The sequence below is a fragment of the Uloborus diversus genome, chromosome 7 (assembly GCF_026930045.1).
Source record: "Uloborus diversus isolate 005 chromosome 7, Udiv.v.3.1, whole genome shotgun sequence".
Taxonomy (NCBI): Eukaryota; Metazoa; Arthropoda; class Arachnida; order Araneae; family Uloboridae; genus Uloborus; species Uloborus diversus.
Genome location: NC_072737.1, coordinates 149,125,274 through 149,144,574, shown reverse-complemented (window position 1 = coordinate 149,144,574; position 19,301 = coordinate 149,125,274). Strand labels below are relative to the sequence as shown.

At 31.4% G+C, this 19,301-nt stretch overlaps 1 protein-coding gene across 1 annotated transcript in view; it reads left to right on the top strand.

Moving 5' to 3' along the window:
- LOC129226939 (uncharacterized) overlaps window positions 1-19,301 on the top strand; it is a 156,814-nt gene that overhangs the window by 110,950 nt on the left and 26,563 nt on the right. Inside the window, exons 7-13 of the mRNA XM_054861567.1 lie at window positions 634-690; window positions 4,785-5,114; window positions 7,715-7,798; window positions 9,935-10,113; window positions 13,117-13,237; window positions 15,979-16,149; window positions 18,513-18,637. Coding sequence (XP_054717542.1) covers window positions 634-690; window positions 4,785-5,114; window positions 7,715-7,798; window positions 9,935-10,113; window positions 13,117-13,237; window positions 15,979-16,149; window positions 18,513-18,637 — 1,067 coding nt within the window. The remainder of the gene's footprint in view (window positions 1-633; window positions 691-4,784; window positions 5,115-7,714; window positions 7,799-9,934; window positions 10,114-13,116; window positions 13,238-15,978; window positions 16,150-18,512; window positions 18,638-19,301) is intronic.

Here is a 19,301-nt window from a genome sequence, read left to right as displayed (position 1 = left end):
GCTTGATGCAGAATGGGCTTCTACATATAAAATGCCCTAAAAATAGAAAATCGATTTTTTTTTTTTGGACTTGCGTTCTTTTGGCTCAGATTTACAGATGTATGCATTACTGTTAATGTCAATGTACATGTCTGTAGCACTTTCAAGCTGTAAAAGAAATTTTCCCCTGCCCTTGTGCATAAATTTGTGTTTAGACTATTTTTCTTTCTTTATTTATTTGATTACACTGAATATTCACTTTGAAGAAATCATTCTTGTGCAAAATTAACGACTTAGTACTATAACTTTGAAGTTTGTTGAAAGTTTGGCATTCTTTCCATCCTAGTGAGCATTACAAAAATTATTGCCTTTGTATGCAATTAAGTTATTTAATTCATCTGTGAAATTCAATTACACTTGCACTTTTATGTTTATTATTTACTAATTCTAAACAATTGTAATTTTTGGAAATGCTTTGTAATTAAATGTTCATTTGTATTTTCCCCTTCAAACTTTTAAAATGTTCAATGGTAACTTATTAATCAAAAATAAAAACTTATCTCTAAAGAAAAAAGAATTATTTTTCTTATTGCTAACAATTTTAAAACAGATAAAATCATCTAAGGATTCATTGTTATTATTATTACTTTATAGAATCTTTAAGTGGCATTAGAGATGGTTTATGTGATAGCAGCAAAGAGGATGAAAGAGGTAAGTTTTTTCACTTATTTTAAAAATAGTAGCTCAAGAATTGTATGTATTGTGACCATTTTTTTTTTCCTTTTTAAAAGAAATAAAACCCCATAGAAGTTGAGAAAATTAAGGGTAGAAACGAAAAAGAGTAAATTATTTACAAAAAGGCTCTGGTTCAATTTAAAATGCAAAAGGGTTAGTTTTTTTTATTGAATCATTAAGAATTGACAAAATTGAGCAAGGAAGTTCACTAAAAAGTTGTGAATGAACATTGTATTTTTATGGAAAGAGGAAAAGACTTTTAGTAAGCTTATCTGGCATGATAGCAAATACAGTTGTGAAGGGGTTTCCAATTGACAACATTCCAAGTGGATGCTGTTCAGTTTTTTCCGGGGCCAACTAAACAGCTGATTTTCAAAGTGGTTCGATAAGCAAAATTTTCATTCAATGTTTTTTTTTTTCTGTGTGTAAAAGCTTTAAGACATGGCAATGTTAGACATAAATAATATGATATTAATTTCTACTGCTTGTCTTCTGCTCATAGAAGTACATATTTATTCTGTTCCAGCTTTATAAAAAATGCCAAATGAAATAATTAAAGATTGGAACAATTGTACACCTTAGCAAGGGTATGGGAAAACAAATACTTGTTATTGTACTCAGTGTATATTTTCAAACCATGTCTGCATATCATAAAAACATCAAAAATAGCATTGTTGCTGTGATTTATCAGTCAATCTCTTTTCTTAAGATTTAAATTTTCATACACAGTTCTGAAAAAATTAACTAATTTTGTAAACTTGGAAATAGAAAATTTCAGAACCATTGCTAATCTTTTTTTTTTTTTTTTAATTTCAAAATGATGTATAAACATTCATCTGAAGAGCAACAAAGGAAGACTTTTTTCTGGTTCAATAAAAAAAGTATAAGTGCATCATTGTAAGCGTTTCACATTGTTTACTTCATGTTTTCACAGCCTTTAAAATTAAGAAAGTCTATTTTGTTTTCAAAAAATACTAAAAAAAGTCCTATCATAAATTCTTTGCTCATACCTTCTGAGCTAAGCAAACTTAAAATTATGAAAACGTTGGGTAGCTGATAAATAAAGCCACAAATTTTTCTTTTTCTCATTTTATGTTTCAAGTAGAAAGAAAGAAAAAATGGTTTATTAACGAGTTATAAAAGTAAATTATAATTACCTAATTCAGTTTTATTTAGTTATGTAGTATTTTACTTAATTAAATTACTCAAAAACTGAAGACCGACTTTTAAATTGGAGGGAATTGTGCTGTCAGATGGGCCTTCTTAAAAAAATTCTTGGAGTAGAAGTTATTGTCCTTGGAGATCTCAGTTCTGTGTTTTATTTATTTATTTATTTTTTTAAATATTTTTTTCACTTGGTTTTAAAAATTTCTATAACATTAGGGGAACTGGAAAGTAGTGTCGTTTTTTCTCACATTAAGTTTGAAAAAGTTTTAATTTTTAATCAAAGATAGTTACCTTTGTTATCAACAACTTTTGCCATATTATGAGGAATTTTTCAATCCTGGATCGATAAAAATTTGGTTTTGGACCAAAATATCTGGAGATAGCATTTTGGATAGAACCAAATTTTTTTTCTCATAGAATATGTAGTGATTAGAATAAAGGGAAAACAGATGATGCAATAGCAATGTGAGGCTAGTTTTGCTGGTTTATCTTTGAAGCGCAGGAACTTAATTAGACTTGGTAATGGCAAGAAAAAATTGTGATATTTTTTTCAGAAGAGCATAAATTATTGATAGCAAATGTATATTTTACCTTGGTGTTGTAATTACCACATCTGCCATGTTGGTTCTGCTGCCTCTGATTCATCTTGATCTGTATGCAAGACTACTTTGCTCTAACTACCATTGCTTAAGCGTGTTTCCCCTATACACAACAACATGTGTGAAGTTGATCAATCGTAAGCTTGAAAAATACACCTAGATTTTTTTTTCCCTGTATTTGGGTCATTTTTTTTCTATACTATGCATTCTTATAGACAAATTGTGAAAGAAATCTGAACAGCAGTGTGGGGAGAATTCATTGACCCATTTCATGAAATATGACAAAAATTAAGTTAAATTGCTGTTTTAGTATTCTTTCAAATTAATTTTACTAGACAAAAACCACTCTTATTCTTCACCATCCTTGATCATGAAGTATGTAAAAGACTCGATTTTATTTCATATATAAAAGTTCCTTCAGATCTCTCATACTCTGCTTCCATGCTTTTCTATTCATGTCATTTTGTCTGTGACTTTGCCTTTCCTTTTATTTTTTAGTAAATTTCTAATTGTTTTGAGTTAAAAAAAGGGGGGGGGGTAAGCAGAAGATTGCATTTTGCTTTTCCTCATACGGAGAAGCGCAAAGCATTGTGTGTGAGAGATGTGAAATGTTATCCGTACACATAGGTATGCGAGGACAAAATTGTGACCAAATATGGTGAAAAGCGTGTGCTTTCCCCTCGCTCTCCTTATTGGACTCTCTGAAGAACATTTTTATGTAGTTATAAGATATTGTTATAAGATATTGCTGTTTTTAGTTCTTTGTATGAATTAATTGAATAGTATTATAGTTAGTAGCTTATATATTTTTCTCTTATTTATTTATTAAAAATCATTCTGCTCAACTTCCAGTAGTACCAAATTTTTTGAAATATGTTAAAATATTTCTATGTGATTATTTTTTTATAATAATAATTATTATTATTATTATTTATTTAATCATAACAAAAGTGTATTACAAGATTTGATTCAAAATTTTGTCTGTGATGCAAATAGAAATGTGGTGACCAGCAACAAGCTCTAGGCCCAACTAAGCTAGTAGTAGTCAGTTTATTAATCCTCAATGAAGATCAATGGCCCTCTTAAAGCTATTTACCCCCCTTGCTCTCTACCACCTCTTCCGATTAGCTGTTCTAAATGCTCCATAACACTACTAAAGTATTAATTTTTCTAATTTCCTGGTTGGTCTGAGATTTGAATAGCTTAAAACAATGATCTTTGGATTGCTTTCTGTGCAAAATTTTTTAACCCATTAACTTCTTTCTCTTAATCTTTATTAAGCTGCTTTTACTATTGTAATTATTATTTTTACAGTTGCATTGCTCTGTATTTTCTAAATTTTTTAATTTCTTAACTTAGTTGTAGCCTATTAACCCTTAAGTTTACTTTTTTCAATTAAACAGTTGTTGTGTTTTGTAAAATTTTGCTAAATTTGTACAATGGTAGAATGTATAGATTTCAATTGCAGAAATATAATATTATCTTGCAATGTTGACTCCATTCCATAACTGGTGTTAAGTTATAAATTTTAATATTATAATTTATGCACAAAAAGAGCAAACTGAAACTTCAGGGTGGTCTTTTTGTTTTGCAGAATCAGATTTCGTCTTTCCATCTGGTGTTTTTACATCTGCTGAACTGTATAGGTTATCCAAAGGTGAGCGAAAAAAACCTTAATGCCAGTTTTGGATTGGATAAATTTTCTCCTATGTAGGAATAGTAATTTTCTTTCCAGTGTATCATAATAATATTTTTTTTTTCACTTTAATTTCTTCATTTATTTATTTTTAGATTTATGTCTTTCCCATTTTTCAAATTTCAAAGCAGAAGTTTTCTTTTCTTATCTATGCACTTATTATTTGCAGTATTAGATCTAAAGCTTCATCAAATGCTGTAAATGTGGAATATTTTTGATGATTTTACAAATGCATTTACTGAAACTTACAGAAACAAAATAAAATATATTCCCTATAAATATAAATTGACTTTGGGAGCCTTAGCTGGGCTATAAACCTGTGTCAAGCTGCAGAGAGTAACATGACAAAAGTTTCCCCCTTTGCTGGGAAAATTCAATGTGTTTAGTCGTTTATTTTAGGAAAAATAAACGACTAAACACATTGAATTTTAGGTCGTTTATTTGAGTCTTTAACAACATCTAAAGTTGTTTATTTTACTTATTTTGTTTTGATATAAAACAAAATTGCTGCACTTGTTACTGGAATATAAAGGTTTGGGAAGTATTTTAAATGAAGTATGTGTAATTAATGTGACGTTGTTTAATTTTCCCTTGTTCCTATATTTCAGCATCTATTTTGCAAACTTCGAGTAGTTGTCAGCCTGCACTAAACATGATCAAGATTGAATCCCCTACCTACTACTGCAACAGTTACTCATCCCCACCTGACCATCGAGGACTACAGTCCGGGGCTGGTCCTCCTCTTGCCTTGCATCCGCATAACAATCATGGCACGCCGCACCCTCCTAGTCCTGAAGAACCCCACAATAAGAGACTGCGAAAGATGTCCTCCGGTGAAGATGATGTTGACAAAGTCCACAATGACATCAGCAGTTTCTATGGCCAGAGTGCAGCTCAGCTCCACAGTCAAGCTTCTTGGAGTAGTGATATCGATCAAGGTAAGAAGCTTGTTGTTTTTGTTATAACACTCCAGACTGTTGCAGTTAAGACAAAGATATGTGTTCAATGTTAGGTTCTTTCTAAATTTTTTTTTTGGTATTTTTTCATACATGATTAGTTTTTTGCCTACTTTCTTGTTATAAGTTTATAAATTTGCAAAAACATTGAAAGAACTCTCAATTATCTCATACAAATGTCTCTAAAAGCGAAAATAGTCAGGATAAAAAATAAAATAACTCAATATGTGTAATTTAATTTGAAAAATTTGAAAAGCGAGTTTTGAGCTTGAGAAGCATGTATCTAGCCTCCTTCCCCCTTCCCCTCCACACACACACACTCACTACTTTCTTGGGGGATTTGTGGGGGTAAATATTTTGATTGAAAGATTTTGGCCAGGACTTCTCATTCCCATGTTGCCCTTTTTTTATTTGAGTAAGTTTCAAATTATTGATGGTTCAAAAAAAAAAAGCACAAGGCTGTATGAGGAAATTTAGGCCCTACACAAACCTTGATTTAATATTTGAATAAACTTCAAACAAATGTTATTGAAAAACACTTTTTATGAAGAAACATTCAAGAAAGCATAGTGCCAGGTCTCCCAATTCATTTGCGAGACTCTTTAATTTTGATTTCTGCTACTGAACTCAATTATAAAGCACATATCTCCTGAATTTTCATCAAAACAACAAAATTTCCTAAAAAAGGGAATTTTCAATTATTAGGATTTCAAGAAAATCCCTGCAGTAAAATGATCTTGATCACAGAAACAAATTTTGATGAAAGAAAGAAAGGGGGGCTCAAGCACTACAACCAGGTGTCTATTGTACTCAACCAAATTTTGATGCATGTTTTCTTTTTTTTTTTTCATTTTCCTTTATAAATTTGTATTTCCCAAAAAATTCAATGAAATGTTCCTTACAAATAACTATTTCTCCCCCCCCCCTCCCCGCTCCCTAGTCTGCATCTTACCCGAACAAGAGTTCCTCATAGTTTCAGAAAATTTTGCACTGTATTCAGAAAATTTTACTTTATTCCACTTGCACATGTAAATTGTAGCTGAACGCTTGTATTTTTTTTTTCTGAGGGAAAAATTTGAAAAGAGCTTTTTTAAATAAGGCATAGTACAATAGTTCACTAGGAGTTACACCACTTTTACTATGAACTACACATTTGTTACCTATTGTCTACTATTGCTGCAAGGTCAAACTGAATAAGTCCTGTAAATTCTGATTTTAAATTAGATTTCCACCTGAATTATTATTTTTAAATTTTCAAATTTATGACCATTGATCTTTTCATATTGCCCACATTTTACTTGGGAATTCAAAAGTTTGTAGAATTTAACATTGGTTTTCTCAAAATTATAAGTTATCAATTTTAATCCACTTTGACTCTGAACACCTCATTTGCTGTTTTACTATGACATAAAAATTCATAATGAATTAAATGCTTGTCTTTTTGGGGGTTAATCCATGATATAAAATATATACAGCGTTTGTTTAAAATCTTTCTCTTTCTACACTTATATGAAAGTAACATTTCTTCAGTTTCTACCTACTGCATTTCATAAATTTTATTAAATTAGTTACGAATTTAGAAAATAATTAGCTTTTGACTGATTTCATTGCTAACAATTGCACTTAGTATATGATTTTTACTTGTTTACATGTTTTCTTTTAATTATTTAATTTTATTTCCAAACATCATTGTTTTAATGAAAGTGCCGTTGATTTTATTTGAAATTCTGCTCTAAGTTTCATTAAAAAAGTTTTAAATTTTATTTTATGAGGAAAATTAACTTGCTAATTTTTATGCAGTTTCAATCATTTTCTTTTCTTTTGGCGAGTTTAATGCAAATAGGTAGTAATATTTTTACTTTTGTTAATATATTTATGAAATCTTCTACTATTAAATTTCAAAAATTGTTTTTATCTATTATTTTATATATATTTTCATTTTTTCAATTTATAAATGCATTACATTGGAACTATATTGCAGTTATTTAAGTGTTCTTTACCAGTAGAGAATAATCAATAGTTTGTGTTTGATTTTTCCAAACATTAACTCGTACTATTATTTTTGTTTATAAAGGATTTAAAGCTACACGAAACTTTAAATTTGCATATATTTTCTTCTTTCTTTCATATGGTATTTTCAAATGTTTCCTCTCTTTCAGAAAATTGAGATTATGGTTAGAAGTGCTGTCTTTTTTTGTTTTACAGTTGTTTGCTGTATGAATTTCCATTCATTTTTCCTGAGCAGACCTTTTTTTGTAATTCAGATCGCACATTTTGCACAGTAAAAATAGAAATATTTTGGAAAAAATATGTATATATTAATATAATGGTTTCCAAGATTTTTTTTTTCCTTTGTACTAATTCCTTTGTGTAAATTCAATAGTAATCTTAGAGACTCCAAAATTTAAAAAGTTTGTATAGCTGTATGATATGTACTTTGGCATTTAAAACTTTTTGAGCTTTGCTCCTACTCTTGTCAAAAGCTGAATCCTCTTGTCTAAATCAAATAACTGTGTCACTTGCACAAAGCCCTTGCACAAAATTAAAGTCTAAAGTTCCGAGCCGATTTGTACATATTACAGGTGGACCTCTGACCTCACATGCATCCTCCAAGGAAATTGATTTGTCTGCAGCTGAGGTTTCTCATTCCTCTAAAATTCAAGAGGGTAAGTTCCGAGATGGTTGTTTTTTGGAGCACATTATTCACTCGGTGGTGCTTTAGATCATTCACTTTGCTTGCTGTGTAGCTTTCAGTGTCAGTTTTTGAATTACATTGTGCTTTTCATACATGTGCCTATCAGAATTTTTCTTCCTGTCCCAGTAAATATTTAAAACATTGTGGACATAATATTTATGCAACTAATTAAATAGGTCTCATTTTGGTATCTTGAACCATAATCAGAGCATTCAAATGAGTCTCATGGATGTAAAGCAATTCATTTCAATTTATATTTATATATTCAATAAAACTTATCAAAAGGATCAGCTGTAAAAAAAATAACAGCTGATACTTAAAATAAATAATAATTCCAGTAACTTCTTTAACTGCTTTTTTTATTAAATAATTTTCTAAAAAAGTTTTAATTTGCATATTAATTTAACATTTAACATTTCCAGTTAGTTTATTCTCCCCTCTCAGTCATTTAATTTCTGATAATAAATTTGTCTTTTCACCGTGAGGGAACAAGTTAAGTACCACTAGCTTCTTTGCATATTAATTATTTGTGTATGTGGCTTGATTGTGGCATTCTGTTCTCAATTCTTTCCTTGCTTAAAATTATCGTTTCCAATCTGTGACTTTGTACTTCCTCTGTTCTTGATCTTTACTGACAATGTTCTAATGGCACTTTCTTTTCCAATGTTTTCGGATCCTTCATCTGCAATTTATGAGCTTTTATTTTCTCCATGGAATCTTTTATCATAAATATTGAATCTGCAATGTGTGTAAAAGTAGCTATTTGTATTTTTTTAATGCTTATTGTGGGAATATTGTATTAATCATCACATTTTTCTGTTATAACTTTTAAATGTGGTTAGGGGCTGTCCATATAAATGATGTCACACTTTTTTCCAACCTTGTATGTTAACACCACCTCCTTTGTCACAATGTGTCACACTAAACCCTTGTCATATATCATGATACGTTGCAGAAATACATTTTCATTCAAAAAAGTATGACGTCCCACTTATTACCCCCTCCCTCCCCCTTGTCACAATTTCACTTTCACAAACTCCCTCCCAACCCCTTCAAAGTGTTACATCATTTGTTGAAGGCCCCTTTTATAAATTTTTTTGAATGGTATTTTTGGAGCATCGATTCCTACTTCTCTACATAGTATAAAATGAAGTCTCCAAAAAGCGTCTATTTGTGTGAACGCGCAAAACTCGAGAACTACCCGGCCGATTTCGCTGAAATTTTCACAGCTTCTTTCTTTCAGCACCGGAAAGGTTTGCAGACCAGTTTGAAATCAATTAGACGAGTAGTTCTTTTTTTATTCCAATTTAGGCCCAGTTTTCACATAAGTTCCTAAATATAAGGGTGAAAAATTGCTTGCACATATTAATGTTACATATCGTTGGAAAGGGCAGAATTTTCGGCATTCTACGCAATTTATTTCAATGCTCTAACTTAATTACGGCAGGAGTTATTTGCGTTTGTAGCTCGAATTTTTTTAGGCTTAGCTGAAATTTAGGCACTACTTTCTTCATTAAATCTATCAGTAAAAAGTGAAGGAATGGTCCCACAGTTTTTTCCTTGACACCATTGGAAAAAGTGAAATTTTTTACTCCAGATCTAACTCAACCTTTGGTCGAAAATGTAAGCTTCTAACTTCAAAGGAAAAAGGTTCCAAAAATCCGATTTCCATTTAAGTTGTTAACCATTTAATTTTTGCATTTCCATGGTTACGCTTTTGGAATCCATTGTATCTTTCACACTTTAATTTCTTAAACTAATTTTATTTGATGTTTCCACAGTTACCCTTTTTAAATCTATCTGTTATATTTTAATTTCTTAAAAGTATTTCAATACTGTCATCATTTTTTAAAAGGAAACTTTGCATGATGTTTCTTTTTCTTTTATTTAAGCCTGGTTGTTAAGCATAAGTCACTTGACACAATTTTTATTTTTATGGTGGACCGAGCAAAGCCGGGCAACACAGCTAGTTTTAATATAAGCTCATTCATATTTTAATATTGAAAAAAAGTTATTTTTCACTGAAGAAGTATATATTTCTTAAACATTAAAATATTGTTTGAAAATTAACTAAGCTGTATTGTTATGTATTTCTAATTCTCTCTAGGTTTGCAACAACATTCAGCAATGAATATGACATCACAGTCTTCAAACATAAGTGGTCCTCTATCCCATTCCAGTCCTTATTATATTACTCCTACAAAGTATCAAGAAAATGGTGATACTCTGTCTGATTTTGTTAACTTAGTGTGCCAAGAAGCTCAGAATTCTGGTCCAAGCCCACAAGTATGTTTACCAACAAGATGTATTTAAAGTGAAGATACCATTTATATATTTCTGATTTATGCATTTTACATTAATAACTGTTTTCCTTCTTGTCCTAGTTGACTCCTATTACACAATGTAAGATATCTCCATTGTGTTTCCTCCTGACCAAAAAAAAATATCTGGGGGCTTCTATTATAGATAAAGGGGCACTTTAATTCAATTAAAAAGGCACTTTTTTGATAGAAATTTTGTTGCTGAAAGGTAGTATATAAAAAGATAATGCTTTATTAAAATGAGCCAGTTAGAACTCTTTAAAAAAAAAAATTTTTTTGTATTGCATTTTAAATTTTGTATTTTGTTTATTTTTACAAGTTTTTGGCAGCCTTTTTGAGTTTGCTGTTATTGGGCATATGTTTTCTTTTTTAAAATGTTACTGTGTACTAATTGTTGCAGTGAAATGTCTAATATCTTTCTGAAAAGCTATAGTATGAAAATAATTGAAGGGCTAGGGTCAAGAATGTGATATGCCACATGAGTTTTTTTCCAGTAGGCCAAATTTCCAACCTTTGAAAAATTCTACAAATATTTTTTATAGATGTTATATATTATGTATTCTGCAATACTAATCTTTTTCTGACAATGACATAAACCATTGTCATGTTCATTTCAATTATCAAAGCAGCATTTAGAACAAAAAACTCATTTTTCCAAAAGTGTGGCTTATTACATTCTTGCCCCGAGCTCTTCAATTATGATATACTTTTAATTTACAGGTGGGGCATTTCACGCCAAATCAACGAGCCTCTGAAATTGGCCCATCGTCAATTTCTACAAAATTTGCAGGTATGAGTCTACCTACGTGATGATAGAATAAAATAGTTCTTTTAGATTTTTGTGACCATTAGTTTTTTGTGTGAGACCTCCCAAAGTACTGGAAAAATGGCCAAAAGTGACACTTCGGTAGTTACAAAAATTCTTTTTTCTCAGCTCCTATTGGAGCTAAAGTGCTGTACTAGATGTCATTTTAAAGTTGTTTTAATAGGCTTTCACATGATATGTCACTTGACAAGATTATGTAATATTATTCCTAGGTCATTCAAATCATTATTTGACCTTAAATATTTTAAACAGAAATTTTTTTAAAAATCTGAAAAAAAAATATTTTTTGCTGACTAATAGTAATCTACCATCACACATGAAAAAGATTTCAGAATGGGACAGAAATGGTATCTTATGGGAATCAGAAATGGGAGCACATAGGGAAAATTGCATTATTCTGTCTAGTAGAAACATTTATTAATTAATTTTCAATGTGATCCCATATCTGTCTCATTCTCAAGTTTTTACTACATGTAGAGTACATTAATAAGCAAAAAACTTTTTTTTCTGATTTTTAAAAAGTCTACTTTTTAAAATATTTAAGGTCAAATAATGATTTGAATGACCTTAGAATAATATTGCATAATCTTGTCAAGTGACATATCATGTGAAAGCCTATTAAAACAACTTTAAAATGGCACCTAGTACAGCACTCTAGCTCCTATTGGAGCTGAGAAAAAATAATTTTTGTAACTACCCAAATGTCACTTTTGGCCAATTTTCGATTACTTTAGGGGGTCTCACACAAAAAACTAATGGTCAAAAAAATCTAAAAGAACTATTTTATTCTGTTATCACGTGGGTAAACTCAAACCTGAAAAATTTGTAGAAATCGATGATGGGTCAATTTCAGAGGCTTGTTGATTTGGGGTGGAACTCAGGTACAAACTAAACAAAAAATAAAAAGTCTAGAAATGGAAATTAATTCACTCATTTTTAAATTTGTGAAATTAATGCCTCCCTAAATTTATACTTGACACTAGACTTTCATTATTTACATCTGAAAACTTATGCAAATGTTAGACAATTACATGTTTTTAGTCGGTGGATTTGAAAGAGTTGAATGCTTGTAGTGCTGGTTCACGGTTTTCTACTGTTTTAATAATGTTAAAACAATATACAGTCGGATCCCCATTTAACAAACCTCTATTTAACAGATTTCACAATTTAACGAATTTCGAGATTTAACGAATTTCTTTTTCCCAAACTTAAAATGAAGGCAAAAACTCCTATTTACCGAATAATAAACCCCCAAAATAACGAATTTTTTAACAGCCGAAATTTTTTTTTTCTTAATTTGAGTTAGGAAATATTGAATAGTTTTCTCAATGTTACATCCATATTGTCCGAAGCAGAAAAAGACTTTTTTTGGAATCAGCAATTTTTTATGAGCCAGGACAAAGGGGCAACCAAAGATAGTGATTTTGATGCAGAAAGCGGTTGTGAAACTCACATTAAAACTTACTTTTTCAAAAGCTTTACATGGCCTGAAAACTGTAAAAACATATCTCAGGCAGCAGGCTGCAAAAGACAGTATTTTCATCTATCCAAGTCGAAAGAGAATTATTTTGAGTAAAGTATTAAGGAAATTGTCAAACATTTATTACTCATCAGTAGTTTAAAATTTCAAATTTACAACAGTGTAATAAATCGTGGAATGCCAAGTAAAAAGTGAACACTTTCTAAGTATGGATATTTTTGCGCAGTTGCTTATTAGGGGTTTTAGGTAAGGTAAACGATTTTCTTTTCAATTTTTTCCCACCCGAATATTATGAATAGCCCGGATTTAACTTATAAAAGTTTCGGTCCCAGTGAATTTGTTAAATCGGGGTCTGACTGTATAATCTCACTGAGCTCATTTTCATTCAAACATCAAAAAAAAGCTTTCGGAGATTTTTTTTTCTTTTTTTGGTCAATTTTTGGGAAATAATAATTTTGATGAATTTAAAGCATCAATGGAATGCCTTTTCCAAAAATAGAGCTTGATTTCACTACACTATTTGTGTACTTGCTGTATGCATAATAGTTGTGGACCTGTTAAATAAAGTAACCATTCTCTTTGTATAGTCCCCCCCCCCCCCCCGCCCCCTTTTTTTATTTTTATTTTTTAGATTTTAAACATTGTACCTTCATTTTTTTCAGACGAGCCAAGATTCTGAGGCGCAGAGTCCAACTAAACTACCCCACTTTTACTCAAATCCAATGCTTCCTCCGCCCCCACCTGCTCCAATGGCAAGGCCAGTCGCCATTATTAGGTCAACAGGTAAAGTTTAACTTTTAATTGTTTGCTATGTTTAAGTTATACAGGTTTAAAAAGGAAAATAACAAGGGGCTGAACTGAAAAATGCTGTGTATGTTGGTATACTGGTGAGCTTAGCACAAAAGTAAAGTGGAATCGGCAGCTAAGCCTAAAATGGGAACTTCCTTTTTTAAAGTTTTGTAACATCATATACTTGATGCTACTTTTTTGGATTTTTTAAAAATGTCTCCCTTTTAAAAATGACTTTAAAAAATTGTATGTGAGGTAAAATATATGTGAAGATCCATCTGGTGACAGTAACTCAATTTTGATTTTTAAAAAAATGCAATTGCAACTTCTGTGCTTTACACGGCAGTGTAATTCTAATTTTTCACGAATTTGAGAAAGTAATTGTTTTTTCATCATTTTCATTCATTTGGTGCATTTGCAAAGATTTATGACCAAAAAACTCTCTAAAAAATAAATTCTGACTTTGCAAGTGCTTTATAAGTGTTTACTTACCTTGAATTTGACTTCCAGTTCTTGAATTTGATTCACCTGTTATTGTTACTATCCCAAAAATGCATTTCCTCTTTATTTTTGAATGTCTCACAAATATTGTCTTAATTTCGCCCCATTCTCCTGTCTCACTCGTTTTCAAAATGGCTGTTCTTGTGTTTCAGCTAGAAACTCACTGCTAGAAAATTAAAGATCAATGAATAACTTTTTGACGCAATATTTGTCTACTCAATAGATTTTAGTGTTTATCAAGCTTCAAATTGTCAGCTTCCCACTTCAGCAAGATAAACATGTTCGTCACTGATTGCAGTTATATTTAAAGAGTCTCCAAAAATTGCAAATGGTTATAATTTGGCTATTTTTACTATTGAACATGTGTAAAGTTTTTAAAATGATCATTTAATAACCATTCATGTTTCTGGGGCTTAGACATGTTTCTGGGCTTAGATTGTTGTATTCAAAAGTAATATTTTTACTGAAAACATCTTTTGATTGCTTGGATTTTCAATGCATGTGGGAGGTTTTCCATGTACTCTATTTTATAGCACTATTTATAACATTCTACGGGTCTTGTGGTACTGATGAACAAAATCAAAAAAAAAAAAAGGAAAATTGGTTTTTGTTTGCAAGAGAAAATTTAGTTTAAAATTGAACAAATACATGTAAATTTCTTAAAATGAAACAAACTGAACTATGTTTAAGTTGCAGATTGCAATAAAATATTTTCAACCATGGACACACTGATTAATCTTATCTGACTACCAAACAGTACGACCTTGAGGGTCACAGATCCGGATGAAATTCTGGATTTAGATCAGTTCGTATTAGATATGATCCCAGGTAAAGTGGTTTGACTGCATAGGCCCAAGTTGTCCAGAAACACAATGGTTTTTCGTTTAAAATTTAACTTTCCTTACCCTTTTCTTGAAATCACATTGCAATATGAGCCAACTGAATGCATTGACAACATTGTATAAATACCCCCCCCCCCCCCCCGCTACATTGTACTGACAAGAGAGGCTGAATGTATACAGAGGGCAAATACTATGTTTAAGTTTCAAATTCCAATGAAAACGTCATTGTAATTCCAAAGTCCTGTAACTCGGCCTGGTTCAAACGGCAAAAACTTGAAGGTCATGAATCTGGATAAATTTCTGTATTTAGGTTAATCCGTACCAGATATGAGCCCAAATAAAATAATTTTAGTGTATAGGCTGCAAAGTTCAGCTGCAAAGGAGGTTTAAATTTGCTTGTTTAGATCCAGAACTGCAATAGTATTTTGTTTGGAATCTGAAGCTTTGCCGCAGTATTTGCTCTCCTAACATGTTTCGTGCCTCTTGTTAGTAAACGTATGGACTGTGGAAATTATTCTATATTGTGAATGCATTCAGTTGGGAGATACTGCAACTTAATAGCAAGAAAAAGGTAACAGTTTAGTTTTAAAGGAAAAATTATTGCTTTTCTGAAGCTAAACTAGTAACTTTGAACTCCCATTGCTGCCGAACTAGGGAGTATGCAGTCAAACCGCTTTACCTGAGTTCATATCTAACGCAAATTGAACCAAATCCAGAATTGAGTCTAGATGCGTGACCCTTAAAGTTGTGCCCTTTGGTAGTGAGAGCATTGATGAAAACCCTTTTGTTTCAGCTCAGTAGCTCAAAAATATTTTATTTTGTAACATATCTTGAAGGAAAACTGAGCATTAAATGTCGGAGAATGTCAGTTATGTAAGCAGAAGTCCATGCTGCATCATCATGCAGTTACTAAAAAGCCGTAGTGAGTTGGATTTCATTTCAGAATGAATAATAAGCCAAAATACTTAACTTTGGGGTCTGGTTCCCAGTTTTATGTTCATAAATATAGACCCTTTCATATTTATCTTTTGTGAGAATCTCCCATTGAGACTACTTTTAAGAAGGAATCTGAAAACTTTCAACAAGAATGCAACTGCCTTGTTCTGAGTTTTAGCCCCTGTAAGAGTTTTCTGGTACAAAATAAAGTTTTTTAAAAATAAATAAATTAATTAAATATATTTGCCTTTTCTACAATTTTTAAATTTCTAAAGAATTATTTTGAATATACTTTTTTAATCTATAAATTCGATGATTTTCATTCTTTGCTGCCCTAATTTATGAGACTTTTTAGATATTTTCATTATAAATTTATTGCATTTCACTCTAAAAATTAAAGAGTTTTGATTTAGTTTTGATTGAAGTGTTATACTTTTTGTCATTTTTCATATGAAGGAAAACTGGCTGCATTTTCTGACATCAGTGCTTCAACGCCTAGCCCACCAAATAATATCAGTCAGTCTGGTCCTAGAAATAGTTCTCCTGTTTCCGAAAATTCACCTGTCACAAACTCAGTCGTTAGAGATAATCGGAAACAGTTAGCTTCACCTCCAGTTAGTTCATCTGGTATGTATAATTGTAATTTAATGAGAAAAACATCTTACAAATTTTGTTTTCAGAAATGAATGGTATTTTTCTGTTATAGCTCACTTGACACATGTATGATATTGGCTATTATTTTCATTTTATTTATTGCCGTCATGTTTGGTCAAAGCTACATAGAAGCTACTTTTTGGCAATGCCATACATTACTTTTTCTTTTACAAAGCTCCATTAAAATGAAAAAATATTCCGCCAAATAAAAAGACAAGCCTTGTTACTATATTGACACATCAGTAAACATTAAAAGTTCCATTAAAACCTAAAATTGGAAGAAAGGAAGCAAACATATCCACCTAATTTGAGCCAGGGACATGATGAACAGATGTATCGTATTGTTAGCGACATTAAGGGATCTGTCATCATAATGGGGGATTTCAATTTTCCGGGTATTGATTGGAATAATTTTTACCCCAGAAATGGCATAGAAGAGGAATTTTTAACAGTAATTGGTGACTGTTTCTTAGATCAAGTTGTAACTCAGGAAACAAAAGGATGCGATTTTGGATCTAGTTTCTGTGATGTAGGAAGTTCGGGGTTGTGTGTAGGGGAACATATTGGAGATAGTGATCATAACAGTATTAGGTTCTGAATTAAATTTGAAGCGCACAAAGATGAGTTTCAGGTTTGTGCCCAATTTCAGAAACACTGATTTTGTTGCACTTAGGCAGAGCTTGAAAGAGGTTTTTTTCGTCAGGGTTGGAAAATAGCAACATAAATCTGCAGTGGACGGACTTTAAGGAAAAACTAGCAAAAACAGTGGGGGATTATGTTCCATTTAGGAGAAAAGGAGTTTGTACTAAATATTGGCCGTGTGGTTCTCCAGGGAGATTAAAGCTTTCAACTATAAGTGTAAGGGTTTGTTTTGTTTTTTGAATTAATTTCCAGTCTCTTATCTGTCCATTAGGAAACAATATGAGTTTGGAGAATTGTAAGAGTCTTATGAACATGACCTCTCTACAAATACAAGCGAATGTTTTTGAAAAGTCTGAATTTTTTTTCTATCATGATAAGTGCTTTCTTTGTGTATTGATCAAAGCTTGTGTAGCTGTGGTTTGTCAATACAGCTGAGATGTTAAAAATTTCTCTGACCTTCTCACAAGCTTAATCTTGGCTCTATACAGCATGTGTAATGGTCCCCACATTCATTTCCGAGCCACCTTAATAATGCTGTGGGCCTGCTTCCAGTTTAGCCAAATTTTGAAATATATATAAACATATTTACAAAATGGGGTTTACTCTTGCCCTGAGCCCTATTGTTGAGGTACCCCTTAGCCTCCACAATGTGGGGGACTTGTCTGTGAGACTAATCAATAAAGAGCACAGTATGTAACCATCCTAATCTCTGATCATTAGTAGCTCTCTCAAGTACTTAAAACATTTCTGCGACCTTTTATGACACATCAAGGGAAAGGTCAAAACATTTACACAAATTCACACCAAAACCAATGCAAAAGAAAAATTACAGCATGTAAAGGAATTTTTTGATCCATAATAATGTGGTTTTGGAATACTTTTGGTTTTATAATGATGGGTATTTTCTAAACCCAGTAAAAGCAATAACTGAAAATGCACATTGAATACGCATAGTAAGCAATACTATCAAGCTAAGTACAAAAGTCCTATCTGCAGCTGAGTTCAAAAGGAGAAATTGCCGTTTAAAGTTTTTTCCCTCCATGTATTTGATATACAAATACAAATACAAAAGTGACGACCAGCAACGGGCTCTGGGCCCAGCTAGACTGGTCCTAGTCAATTTACAATCCCCAGTGAAGATCAATGGCCCTCTTAAAACTGTCTACTCCTTTGCTCATTACCACCTCTTCCGGTAAGCTGTTCCAAGGTTCCACTACCCTGCTAAAATAATAATTTTTCCTAATATCCATGTTAGCCTGAGATTTAAATAGCTTAAAACAATGACCCCTTGTCCTGTTTTCAGTGCTAAACTTTAGCCCCGTAACATCTTTCGTTTTAATAAATTTAAACAGCTGAATCATGTCCCCTCGGTCTCTTCTTTGCATTTAAATGTAACTTTTTCAGAATTACAAAAAAATATATTTCCTATTCACAAATGACCATAAAACGGAGTATTCAGGTGAAATATGTGATAAAGAACCACATGATGACCGTAAATTAATTTTGATAAAAAATGTAGATACAACTTTTGTGTTTCGAATGACATAATAAAGAAAGAGTAAGAAATGCATAATATGCTTTCAGCTGAAGGGAGTCAATAAATAATAATGCCTTATTGTGATTATACTTTTTAAATTAACTGTTTAAAAATATCTTCAATTTATTTATTTTTTTTTCTTTTTAAAATAAACTAGTTGCACCTGCTGGAAATAATGGCCTTGATGGCTCTCAAGCAAATCGGGGAGCCATGAGCAGCACTTTCACTTCCTTGCCAAGGCCCGATAATAATTTTTCTCATATTCATCCCCAAGCTCACCAGGTGAGTGGGAGTTAAGTTCAAGTGTTTTATGATACTCTTTAAAATATTATTTGCTTGAAAAATATCAGTTTTTAGTCAACATATATTTTTTTTTCATTTTATTAATGTTTACATGTCTTTATTTGTATAGATAAAAAATATTCATGTAGTATTTGAAATAAGTGGTTGTTAGTTGCATGTTGGAATCAAAATTTTTGACTTGATGCCATGATTTTCAACCCTAGGCACCAAATGGTTGTCTTGATCAAGCGAAGTCCGGTTTGATAGGGTCTGGATTAATGAGAGTTTACTATAATTTTAAAATAAAAACAATTTTGTCTCTAAAAAATCTTTTTTTTTTGCATGTTTCACAATCTTTTTAAATATGCTATTGGCTATATGCAGCATTTCTATTTAATATATATTTTTTAATATATTGGGATACAAATATGTTAAGGCTCATTAAAAACAGCACCTAGGTTGTTAATTTTGACACCAAGAAACTTAAATTAGGCATTATCATGAGGATTAGATTTAAATTTTCAACTTCTTTTTTCTAGCACCGTATTCATGTGTGTGTGCACACACTAGGGATGTGTTGCTTATAAAGAAGTGGATGTAAAACATGGGCTCCTTGAAATTAATATTTCAGTGCAATCTCCTAAAAAAAGAACTATCATTCTTT